Genomic DNA, 10,933 nt, shown 5'->3' on the forward strand with positions numbered 1-10,933 from the left:
TTGAGAAGCAGTGGTCGGCTGGCTGGTGGCAATGGCCGCAAGGACAAGAGCACCACCACATACCCATGGCACCTGGTGTGGCCCTTGCCGCCACTCGTTCAAGAGAGAGAGAAAAAAATGAGATCCCAAGCCCCCCCCAGCTCGTGTGATAAACGCCAGGTCTTGCCCACAAGCCGGCGAGGCCCTGCATCAACACAACACGGTCGCAAGCGTCGGAACCTTCCCCAAACCACCAAGCCCCCGACTTACGAGCCCATGCGCATCAAGGATAAAACCAGCATTGGCGTCCCTGCTCCAAACACTCTGTGTGTGTGTGTGTGTGTGTGTATGTGTGTGTGTGTGTGTGTGTGTGTGTGTGTGTGTGTGTGTGTGTGTGTGTGTGTGTGTGTGTGTGTGTGTGTGTGTGTGTGTGTGTGTGTGTGTGTGTGTGTGACTCTCTGCGACTCCGATGAGCTAGCGCTCTCCCTCTGGCTGCCTATGCTTGTTGGTCACATCATGATCCTGTCTCTTCCCCCGGCCTTCGCTCTTGTCTCTGACGTGCTTGCAACTGCCCTGATCCGATAGGTTCGCGTTCCTATGGGGTATGCTAGACCCATGGCATCATTGTGGGATTATTTTGCCTATTCGTTCGCGTTTTCGTGTCTTCTCTATGCTCCCTCGTATTTCTCTCTTGTTTCTCTTATTTCTCTTCTCGCCTCTCTTCTTTCTCTTCGTTCACACGCTCTTTTTCTCCCTTCTCTCTCTGCGTTCTTCTCACTCTCCGCTTTCTCTTCCATTCGCTCTCCCTCCCTCTCTCTCTCTACTCTCCAGTCTGAAGGTGACGTAACGGAGGAATCAGTGGGGGTGCGCTCATGATCGATCGGCGCGCTTCCTGGAAATTTGCGCTACAAGACGACTCCAGTCTTGGGTGCGTGCGCCATGACGATTGGAGGCGGAAGTGGAGGATCGAGGACAGCGTCAGTCGATCGATTGGTCAATTGAGTCGATCGATTCGGTCAGTTGGTCATCAATCAGTTGGTCGTCGGTCGGTTATTCGATTGACACGGACGATCGCGCCAACTTTGGCAGGTGTCTGCCAGCCACCCGCACACCCTACCGTCGTCCTTCGTCTCGAGTTGTGCAGCAAGCCATCAAGGCCATGGGCATGAGTTATGGCAGCAACACGTTTGGGGCGGAAGGGGCAGTCGAAAGAAAACGCGCTGACGACCTCCGTCCGCAACATTCACATGTCAGTTGACCGCCGCCCCTCTGGCGGACTGCGATCATCCAATTGCAGACCATGAAAGGTGCAAAAGTGAAAACGAACTGTCAAAGTTGGCCAACATGAGCAAGGAAAGGCAACAAGACCCCATTGCCTCTTGAGCCCAACATTGATTGACCAGCCAAGCGCAAAAGGCAGCTTGGGCATAAACAACCTAGCCATGACCACGTTCGGGGCTCAAGTTCGCACCTGTTACCCTCAAAACTCGAAGCTGAATACGGTGGGGATGAAAGCGATCCCAGCCCGAAGACGAGGCGAACCAACGAGGTGTGCCTGTCTCGTCTCTCTCTCTCTCTCTCTCTCTCTCTCTCTCTCTCTCTCTCTCTCTCTCTCTCTCTCTCTCTCTCTCTCTCTCTCTCTCTCTCTCTCTCTCTCTCTCTCTCTCTCTCTCTCTCTCTCTCTCTCTCTCTCTCTCTCTCTCTCTCTCTCTCTCTCTCTCTCTCTCTCTCGCCTCGTGGGCCGCCTCGTTTTCTCTCGTTTCAAACACGTGTTCACACCCATGTCAGCAAATCAACAAAGACATACTACGTTTACCAGCAGAGAGTCTACTCACAGCTACGAAGAACATAACGTTAAAATCAAGCTATAACAAGAGATTTAATACGAACCCTTCATCTCAGGGAAAGAAGAGAGAGGCGCCGAGCAGATTGCAACACAGTCGAACGCGACGATGGCAGCGCCACACGAGACGACAGGCGCGGCGATGGCGACGGACGATGAGACGCCAGTGACGGAGCGGGAGAATGAAATTACACGGCATCTGGATACGCAGGATGCGCATGGTATAGTGGATCTTTTGCGCCAGTGTGATGAACAGCTGCAGACGGGTTATCGTGACATGCCGGCTCTGCAAAGCCCGGCCATGCTGCGTGAAATGGCGCGGCTCTCGGGCGCCCTGCAGGAGCTCCTCGCTGCTTCGGATAAGCGCTGTGCCGTCGTCCTGGCCGGATCTGGCACCTCCGGCCGCATGGCCTTTCTCATCGTTCGTGCCTTTGCAAAGACACTGCAGGAACAGGGCTGCGGCCACGTGGACCTGCATTACCTCTGCGCCGGGGGCGATGTAGCCCTCTTCGCAGCTCGCGAAGCCCCCGAGGACAATTGGCGCCTTGGTGACACGCAGCTCCAAAACCTCGTCGACCGCTACGATAAATTGCTGTATATCGGCATTACCTGCGGTCTCAGCGCTCCTTACGTCGCTGGCCAGCTCCACGCTGGCCTGCGCTCACCAACCAAGACGCGCCTCGCTGTTCTGGGCTTCAACCCTCTCCGCCTCGCTCGCCGCCTTCCCATCGAGGGCACCGATTGGACTTTTGCCTCCACCCTTGAAACCGTCCTTGCCCACGATGGCCTCCTTGTCAACCCCATCATTGGCCCCGAGGCCGTCACTGGCTCCACCCGCATGAAGTCGGGTACCGCCACTAAAATTGTCCTCGAGGTCGTTTTCCAGGCTGCCCTCACTAACCTCCAAGACCCCGCGACTACCCGCCCGCCTGCCCCCGCGTCCCAAGATCCCGCCGCTTGGGCTCCTTTGGAGAAGCGCCTCTCTGCTCTTCTCGACCCCTATTTTGCACATGCAGCTGCCACCTACAGTGACCCCCCAAGCTGTGCCACCATGGCTCAACTCATCGAGCTCGGAACCGCCGCTTTGCAACAGCGCCGGCACCTTTACTACCTCTCCCACGATGTCTACGGCATCGAGGCCCTCATCGACGCCTCCGAGTGCCCACCCACCTTCAACGCACGCTATGGCGACGTTCGCGCCTTTGTCCGCGGCGGCTACACCACCCTGGCCAATGCAGAGGGTAACCTGCGCGCCCAGCACAACGATCGTGACCTTGACCTCAGCCTCGACGATTTTGTCCAATTTCATGCACCTCAGCTGACCTCGAACGACTGCGTCGTCGTTCTCCTCGTGGGTCAAGAATCTCTCGAACCTTTTGCTGATAGCCTGGCAGCCGCCCGCGCCCACAACTGCACCATTCGCATCGTACGCGTGGATGATGCCGCTAACCGCACGCCCAATGCCGACGGTGACCTTCAAGACATTCCCGAGTTGAAGGTGCACGGATGGGCTCCCACAGCCCCTTTCCTGACCGAGCTGACCGTCAAACTGCTGCTCAATGCCATCTCCACGGGCGCCTACGTGCGGCTAGGCAAGGTGCTGGGCAATCGCATGATTGACTTGCAAGTCAGCAACAACAAACTCTTTCACCGTGCCGTCGGTATTGTCCAGCGCTTCAGCAAAGCTAGCGCAGAGGCCGCGGAAACTGCTCTTTTGCGCTCGATCTACGGCGTCAATACGCTGACCAAGGTATGCATCAGCCCCATTGCATGTTGCATGTTGTCCCACACCGGACCGGCCACCACACGTGCAGAAAAATGACGCCATCTACCACAAAGGTTTGCCCGCGACTCAAAAAGCCGTCTGATTGGTACACTAGGAACCTGGATTCAGCATCTCCGAGCACGTGCGTGCGGCTACCGAAGCTGCACGAGCTGACCGCCGCATCGTCCCCACTGCCGTCCTGCTTGCCGCACACCCAAGCATGAGCTTTGCACAGATTCAAGAGGTCCGTTTGCCACCCCTCTTGTCGAGTTTGCACACCGTGCTCCGTTCCGCCAGCTCATGCAGCTGAATCACGTAGATGTTGGCTGCTGAACCAGCTGTGGCCCGACACCTGTAATGTGGTTTTAGCGAGAGTGGTGTCCTGACGAGTCTAGACACGGGCATGCGAGCTAGGCAGCAGCCGACCCTTTCCCATTGAAATTCGAACCTGCAGAAACACCAAGAGTCGTGCTGGGCACAAGCCCACCTTCAGAAGCGTTTGCGAGCGTTTGGTTGGATGTTCAATTTCTCAGAAACTCCCTCCCAAGCCCTTTCTCTCCTCGCCTTCTGCCAAATGCTTCGTTTTGTTATCACAGATACGTATTGATGTAGACCCTAACATCTTAAAGCGAGATCAATCATCAGACTGTGGCGGCAGAGTCAACGGCAGAACGCAGCAAACCTTGAAGTTCTTGTGTTCGGACCGCGGCGCTGGTAACCAAAGCGAGCCGAAAGAATGAGGTGTTTGCCAGGGATGCGGATGGTGCAAACCAAGCAGTCGCGTCAAAAGCAAGGGCTCACCTGCGAACAGCAGCTTGCATGGCAGAAACCGGGAGGGGCATGACGGTCTGCATGGTCGAGGGAGCAACGTGCACAGAGGGCAAGTCGGTGCGCAGCACCTTGTCGCCTTGCATTACCACCTAACGGGCCGGACGTTGCGACAAACGCCAGCCAAAGAATTTGAGAAATGAGACCAAGAAGAGCGAGCCTGAAGCTCTCCGAAACACGCCGAGTGCAAAGTAGCACGCCGGGTGCAAAAGTACGCACCGTCATACAAGCAGTCGCCATGTTCTCTTCTTCATGGGTGGGGTCCACGAGAATCTCCTCGCTGTAATAAATGACCAAAACACACAGTGAGTACTCGGATAAAAGGAAGAAATGTTGGGCGGCAACTGGCAACTGGCAGGTCGAGGGATCAAGCGATGCCACGTACGCATCCTGATGCAACCAGGCCATGGTGGCAGCCAGTGGCAGCTGGCCCAGGGAAAGGGCAACGCGCTGGGAAGGATCGACCGTGGGGATTGTGTCTTCGCCGGCATCCTCGTTCTCGTCTGCACTCTCGACCGTTGGAAGCGTAGCTAGAGAGGCACGCACAGACATGGATCAAAGGGTGAGCTGGGCCGGGCACCGCAGAATAGGGCACGGCAAATTGGGTCGGTGTACCAGTCTGCAGCGCCGCCGCAGCGGCTAAGAGGATGGCATCGGGCAAGTTGCCGTCATCATTTAGAACGACGACATCCAAGAAAAGACACCACACTAGTTTGTTGGCTTTGATGACCAGCTGCTCAGGCCTGACCACGTTGTGTCTAGCGATGACAACATTGGGGGAAAGAAAAAAAAAAGAATGAACATTGAGCACGACAAATTGTCGCCTGCACTTTGAGCCTGGCTCTTGAGTAACCCTCCATCAGAGGCAACGCAACAAGATGCGTCGTCAGACCGTAGAAGAATGTCGCTCAAAAAGGTGGACAGGGCCCGCGCTTGGGTGCTTGGGGGTCCGGGTGTGATGGTGCTCGAGCACATGGGAGGCATTGTCACGTTGGCCACTGCAGAAGCGAGCAGAAGCGACAAAGCCGCGAAAATGAAGCGCTGCCTTGAACTCAACCTGCGATGGTACATGCACCAAGCCGTTGCTGCTTACCCAGCCAACCGCTGGCCGCGTTGGGATTCAGAGGCGGATTGGCAAATTCCTACCAAGAAAAGAATGAGTCATGAAATCCAATCGCTGAAGCAAGCGAGGCACAGATTGTGAGAGCGCACCGCTTTGAGAGAAGCCATGACGCTGGTCTTGCCCATCACAACCATGCTTGAGCCATTGGCAGACTGGACCACATTGACGCTGACTCGCGTCACACGCGGCTCGGCCAGCTCACGGCCGTCTGGTCGCACGCCCGCATCCTGGAAAAAAGACCACAGCCATCCGCAATGACCCGGAAGGAATGAGTCTCAGCAAATATCATGACTGTCATGCAACAGTAGCTGCCATGCCATCCACCCTCTGCGCCCCACAGAGCCTGCAACCGAGCCGAGTCGTACCAGGAACCGGCGATAATACTCCAGCGGGAAAATTTTTCTAACCAATCGAGACAGACGCATGAGCCACACACAGCCTTGGCGTCTCATGCCCCCTCCCTCCAGCCCTGAATTTATCCACCATCTCGTGCATTCACAACGCTTCCATCCCCGCCATCAGTGCTTACTTGAAGGCATCTGCCGCCTGCGAATCCGTCGCCGTCGCCGCCATTTTTCCTGTTTTGTTGGATCAAAAAGAGGAAAATGAGGAGCGCGTGGGAATCGACCACCTCACTGCTTTCGTCTCTAATTTCTTATTTTTTTTTTTTTGAATTTTTTTTTTTGAATTTTTTTGATCAAGAACTTCTGGGGCAAACCTCTGATCTGATACTATGAGAAAGGAGCGAGGACTGAGTGAGTGCGGACCCGTGAGCTTCAACTCATCATTGCAGATCGGTCTTCGGATCCCGTCATCTGCATTCCCGAGTTCTAGAAGGCAGAACAGGACCCTCAGAACAGTTGACTGTTTCCTACACTCACTCATCCTCGCTCATAATTCGGGTGGAATGATCGTCACAAGCGGAATATAAGTGTAAGTGATAGGGGGTTTGTTGCATAGACTTGGTCAAACGTGGAGTTGTGTGTGGGTACAGGTTCTTCCACTGGATGCGTTTGGGTTCTTGCATGAAGATGAAGCGGAACGGCTGCGGTTTGTCATGCATGCAACACATGGCTGGCTGTTGCCACAAACACGGCCAATCAGGTTCAAGTGTGCACTCCATTCTATCACATTACACGAAAAGATTGCAGCCTTGACTAGATCAAGGCCTGAACAAATGCAGTAAGGCTTTGCATTGCTTGATGCAGAGCAGCTTCGCTGGCCGTGTAGGAGATGCGAATGTGCTCAGGTGCGCCAAAGCCCGAACCGGGTACCTGTGGTTCAGACCATACAAAATAGGACGTGAGGACAACAAGCTTCACATTCAGAGGCAGGACCATGTCGCAGCCAGCCCTTGCTCGCATTGCATGGAACTGACCATGGAAATGTTGGCCTCTTCCAAAGCGGCGGTGCAAAAGTCATCACCATTCACAATCTTGGTTCCCTGTGGAGTGGTCTTGCCAAAGAGGCGCGCCACCTACAGTCCACAACTCTTTCGTAAGGACCTAAGCTGGCTATGTCACGATGACGCTGCCTGAGATAAACGTACATGGGGAAAGATATAAAAGGCGCCTTGGGGCTTTTGTACGGTTACGCCGTAAGGTGCAAGTGCCGCTAGTGCTTCATACACTAGGGTGCAACGGGTTTGGAGGTTGCGCCGGACCTGCTGCTGGTACTCCACGCCGGTGCGCAGGGCTGCCACGGCCCCCTGCACAATGAACGGTCAAAATGGTGAGTTTATGACACGACGTGACCCCATGCCTGCCACGAGGACGACAGCTTGCCTTTTGCGCGACGCTATTGGCACAGCTCGTGACTTGGCCCTGCAGCTTGCTGACGGCCGTTGCGACGTGGAAAGGCGCAACAATCCAACCAATGCGCATGCCCGTCATGGCGTACGACTTGGACACACCATCCACCACGATGGTGCGGTCATGCATGCCTGGCAATGAAGCGGCAGACACGGGCAAGGGGGCCTCGGGTTCTGCAACCAGTTGATGGTAAATCTCATCCGAAACCAACCACACATGCTTGTAAGCAGGCTCCTGCAGCACGGCCAGGAGTTGCTGCAGCTGCTCCGTGGTATAAACCGCACCCGTGGGGTTGGACGGGTTGCACAAAATCAACTGCATTCACGGCGGTGCACATCCACCCGCGATGAGGCGTCGGAGCGCTACGTGTACAAGCGCTAAACAGGGCGGCGTTGACCAACCAAGCGAGTGCGGGGTGACAGAGCACGGCGAAGATCTTCGGGCTCCATGAGAAAATTGGCCTCGGGGCGACAATTCACCACCCGCACGCGTGCTCCGGCAAACATGGGCTGCTCGCGGTACGTGACCCAGTAAGGAGCAGGCAAAATGACCTCGTCACCGCTCCGGCATAGCGCCATGCACACCTGATCAGCAGCAGGCCGGTTCCACACCAAAAATGCAAAACGTTATAAAGGCACCGCCAGTCGAGGCCCACAGGAAAAGGCACACGAGAGAGAAAATAACTGTGGAAACAAAACGCTACCTGGAACAACGACTGTTTGGCACCGCTCGAAACGACGACGTTGTGAGCTTCACACTGCACCCCACGGTGCTGCACCATGTACTTGGCAACCTCTTGCCTCAGCTCAGCGGTGCCCGCGACGCTCGTGTACCTAGCAAGTGGGCCATGGCGACCGTTGAGTATACCACGTTCTGCAGCGCCAGCGACTGGGAGTTGGCCTACTTCATAAAGTGGTTGTCGAGGGCCTCTTTGCAGGCCGTGATAACACCGGGCGGGCAATGCCAGTCGGGCTCCCCGACATTGAGCTGAACAATGTCTCGCCCCTGAGCAATCAGCTCGTTGGTGCGGGTGTGCACGGCGACCGTGGAGGAGCCCTGCATGGAGGCGATGACCGGGTTGAAATCTTTTTGAGAGCCACCTCCAGCGCCCGGCCCCGCAGCCTCGCGAAGCTGGCCTGCCACACGCTCAAACGCGTGTGCAAAGTCATCAAGAGTCTTTAGGCTATTGCGATTGAACTTGAAGAGCGCCATGAAGAGGTCAAAGGAGTCCTTGCACGTGTTCTCCTGCAGCGTGAGCAAGGTCTGGTAGCCCTTTGTGTTGATGGGAGTGCTGGCCAGCCCGAGCTCGGAGAGAACGCGACCTGTAAAATGCGTGATAAACTGACTTCCGGCGGCGTGACGATCGTGCTCCTCACAGCTCATCTCGACCATGCGACAGCCTTGGTTTTTGAACAGGTCCAGAAATTCTTGCAGGCGCCACAAGTGCGTGCTCTTGCAGCGCACTGTTTCATACACAAAGGGCAAGTCTTGCCAGCCATGACGCCCGCTCTCAGGCCCAAACATGGGGTGCGTGCACACAATGTCGCAGCTTGCCGGCAGTTGGGATAGGAGTACGTGCTTGGGGTGGCTCTTGACCGACAGCACGTCAACCACAAGTCGCCCAGCTACGAGGTCCGGATCGGCGATGAGCTGTGCCACCACGTGCTCAAAGGACAGAATGCTGGGGGCCAAGATCAAGACGTCCAAGCCCGTGGGGGCTGGTTGTCCAGCACGAGCCTTGATGTCGCGGGCTTGGGCATCAATGGCTGCGAGCGATGTGGCAAAGTGCACGTTCAGACGCTGGGCTGCTTCCGTGTAATCGGAGCGTGAGGTGGCATACACAACGTTGTGCGGGTCTTTGACAAAGCTTCGGGCCATAAACTGTCCAAAGTTGCCAAATCCGACGATTCCAATGTGAAGGCGGGCAGGATTGGGGCTGGGCCCGAGACTGGCGGTTTCACGCTTTGCCGGCTGGCGGGTTGTGGTGGGTACGGGGGCTGACGCGGCGTTGGAATCTGGGGCCTGCGTTGGGGTTGCTTTAGGCGCAGATGCCAGGGCAGCAGCTTGGCCATTTGTCGTCGATGCTAGACCAGCGATATCGCGCTTGGCGCGCTTGGTGGTGGGGGCCACCTGTTGCAGAGGGGAAATGAGAACGCCATCGGTGGGGTAGCAACCGAGGACGCGAAGGTAGGAGGTGAGTTCTGCCAGGTGTTCTAGGGCGCTGGTAACGTTGGGGTCGGCGACGTTGCCGTAAAAGTCGACGTAGAACATGTATTGAAATTGGGAGCTGCCCTGCTGAGCAAAACCAGCCTGCTGCGGAGCCAGTTGCCCACTTTCGCCCTGTCCTGCTACGTTGACCTGCAGACCAAAAAAGAAAAAACACAGACAGATGGGCAATGAAGCAAAGCAAGAAAGAATACTCGGGCAATGATTTAGCACAAGGCAGCGGGCATCGTACAGTGCCTGGGCGTGATTCAATTTTGGTCATGTCAATGTCCCGCATGGCCAAGCAGGCAATGGCCTTGAACAGGGCACCGGTGGCATTGGTCAACGAGAAGACTAGAGAATAACGTGGAGTACATGGCAGGGTGGCCATGGCCAAAGCTTGGTCGTCAGATGCGTGATGGACTCGGAATGCGGAGCAGAGGCAGTCACTTCAGGGCGCTGCAGTGGATGCGAATGATACTTACCAATGGAAGTTTTGGCACGGACGGAGAAAGGGGTGACGATGGGTTCCCGGCGCAAGAGAAGAAAGCTGAAGAAGAGAGAGGCGACATGACACAATTTCTGCATGGGCAAGACGCTGGTCGGTCTCAATCCTGCCTACCGGGTGTAGTTGGAGGAGCTATCTTCAATGCCTTCGGCCAGAATCTACATGAAGTGGGTCGGAAAGCAAGGGTGGGCAAGCGGGATTTGTCTGTCGGTGTTGGGCATGGGCGCACCGGACTCGGGAGAGAGAAGGCCAGCGCTTCTACCTTGAGGTTGTAGTGCGAGGCAGCGAGGCGGCTGGCAATGGCGGCGCAGTTGCGCTCCTAACAAGTGCGAGGTAGCAAATGAGGCTCGAGGGTGGGTTGGGGGAGAGGTGTGCTGAGGAAAAGGGGCCAAGGTGTGTGAGCCTTGTACCTTGTTTTGGCTAATGTGCTGCGCACTGCCAGCAGTGTCGTGGTCAGCCTGTAAGAGAAAGAAGAGGGAGCGAGCAGGGGACGTGATGCGGACAGGGCACTGCGAAGAAGCAGCGGGATAGGTTGAGGTTTGTCTGGGTTGTACCTGTGAGGCAAACCCGCAGGAGCGAAGGTAGTTGTCGCACTGGGCCAGCGCCTGAGGGTGTGATTTGACCAAGGTAATCTAGCCAGAGCCAGAGTCAGCGTGCTGCGAAAGTGGCACAGGGGGCCATACTCTTGTCGATCAACCCACCAACCTCGCTTCGGTCAACGTCGGGGAGGCACATGAGGCAGTGTTGCACCCGAAAGTTGAGTTCGGCCACGATGCGGAGGTTGTAGCGGAGGAGCATGTCAAAGTTTGTGTGAATCGAGCCACCCAGCGTGTTTTCGATCGGAATCTGGGAGGGGGGGGGGGGGGGGGGG

At 56.2% G+C, this 10,933-nt stretch overlaps 3 protein-coding genes across 3 annotated transcripts in view; 2 read left to right on the forward strand and 1 right to left on the reverse strand.

Moving 5' to 3' along the window:
* Window positions 1-255: 255 nt before the first annotated feature.
* MONBRDRAFT_29977 (uncharacterized protein) lies at window positions 256-1,831 on the forward strand (the record flags this gene model as incomplete). The annotated part of the gene is made up of 4 exons (XM_001750412.1): window positions 256-537; window positions 565-581; window positions 1,069-1,211; window positions 1,473-1,831. The coding sequence occupies 4 exons, from the start codon at window positions 256-258 to the stop codon at window positions 1,829-1,831; spliced, it is 801 nt and encodes a 266-aa protein (XP_001750464.1).
* Window positions 1,832-1,931: 100 nt separating this feature from the next.
* Window positions 1,932-3,897, forward strand: MONBRDRAFT_12567 (uncharacterized protein; the record flags this gene model as incomplete). The annotated part of the gene is made up of 2 exons (XM_001750413.1): window positions 1,932-3,572; window positions 3,703-3,897. 2 exons carry the CDS (start codon window positions 1,932-1,934, stop codon window positions 3,895-3,897), a joined length of 1,836 nt encoding a protein of 611 aa, XP_001750465.1.
* A 201-nt stretch (window positions 3,898-4,098) lies between these two features.
* MONBRDRAFT_34582 (uncharacterized protein) overlaps window positions 4,099-10,933 on the reverse strand; it is a gene marked incomplete at its 5' end in the record, with an annotated part of 7,795 nt that continues 960 nt past the window's right edge. The window contains 25 exons of the mRNA XM_001750450.1: window positions 4,099-4,298; window positions 4,389-4,507; window positions 4,635-4,695; window positions 4,801-4,945; window positions 5,031-5,173; window positions 5,308-5,413; window positions 5,509-5,557; window positions 5,628-5,765; window positions 6,068-6,116; window positions 6,420-6,616; window positions 6,714-6,812; window positions 6,917-7,015; window positions 7,088-7,246; window positions 7,356-7,664; window positions 7,751-7,933; window positions 8,053-8,182; window positions 8,254-8,671; window positions 8,696-9,707; window positions 9,808-9,908; window positions 10,040-10,104; window positions 10,177-10,220; window positions 10,292-10,381; window positions 10,473-10,520; window positions 10,617-10,694; window positions 10,768-10,908. Of these exons, the coding sequence (XP_001750502.1) occupies window positions 4,229-4,298; window positions 4,389-4,507; window positions 4,635-4,695; window positions 4,801-4,945; window positions 5,031-5,173; window positions 5,308-5,413; window positions 5,509-5,557; window positions 5,628-5,765; window positions 6,068-6,116; window positions 6,420-6,616; window positions 6,714-6,812; window positions 6,917-7,015; window positions 7,088-7,246; window positions 7,356-7,664; window positions 7,751-7,933; window positions 8,053-8,182; window positions 8,254-8,671; window positions 8,696-9,707; window positions 9,808-9,908; window positions 10,040-10,104; window positions 10,177-10,220; window positions 10,292-10,381; window positions 10,473-10,520; window positions 10,617-10,694; window positions 10,768-10,908 (4,053 nt within the window). The 3' untranslated portion in view covers window positions 4,099-4,228. The remainder of the gene's footprint in view (window positions 4,299-4,388; window positions 4,508-4,634; window positions 4,696-4,800; window positions 4,946-5,030; window positions 5,174-5,307; window positions 5,414-5,508; window positions 5,558-5,627; window positions 5,766-6,067; window positions 6,117-6,419; window positions 6,617-6,713; window positions 6,813-6,916; window positions 7,016-7,087; window positions 7,247-7,355; window positions 7,665-7,750; window positions 7,934-8,052; window positions 8,183-8,253; window positions 8,672-8,695; window positions 9,708-9,807; window positions 9,909-10,039; window positions 10,105-10,176; window positions 10,221-10,291; window positions 10,382-10,472; window positions 10,521-10,616; window positions 10,695-10,767; window positions 10,909-10,933) is intronic.

The sequence above is a fragment of the Monosiga brevicollis genome, genomic scaffold (genome assembly GCF_000002865.3).
Source record: "Monosiga brevicollis MX1 MONBRscaffold_41 genomic scaffold, whole genome shotgun sequence".
Lineage (NCBI taxonomy): Eukaryota > Choanoflagellata > Craspedida > Salpingoecidae > Monosiga > Monosiga brevicollis.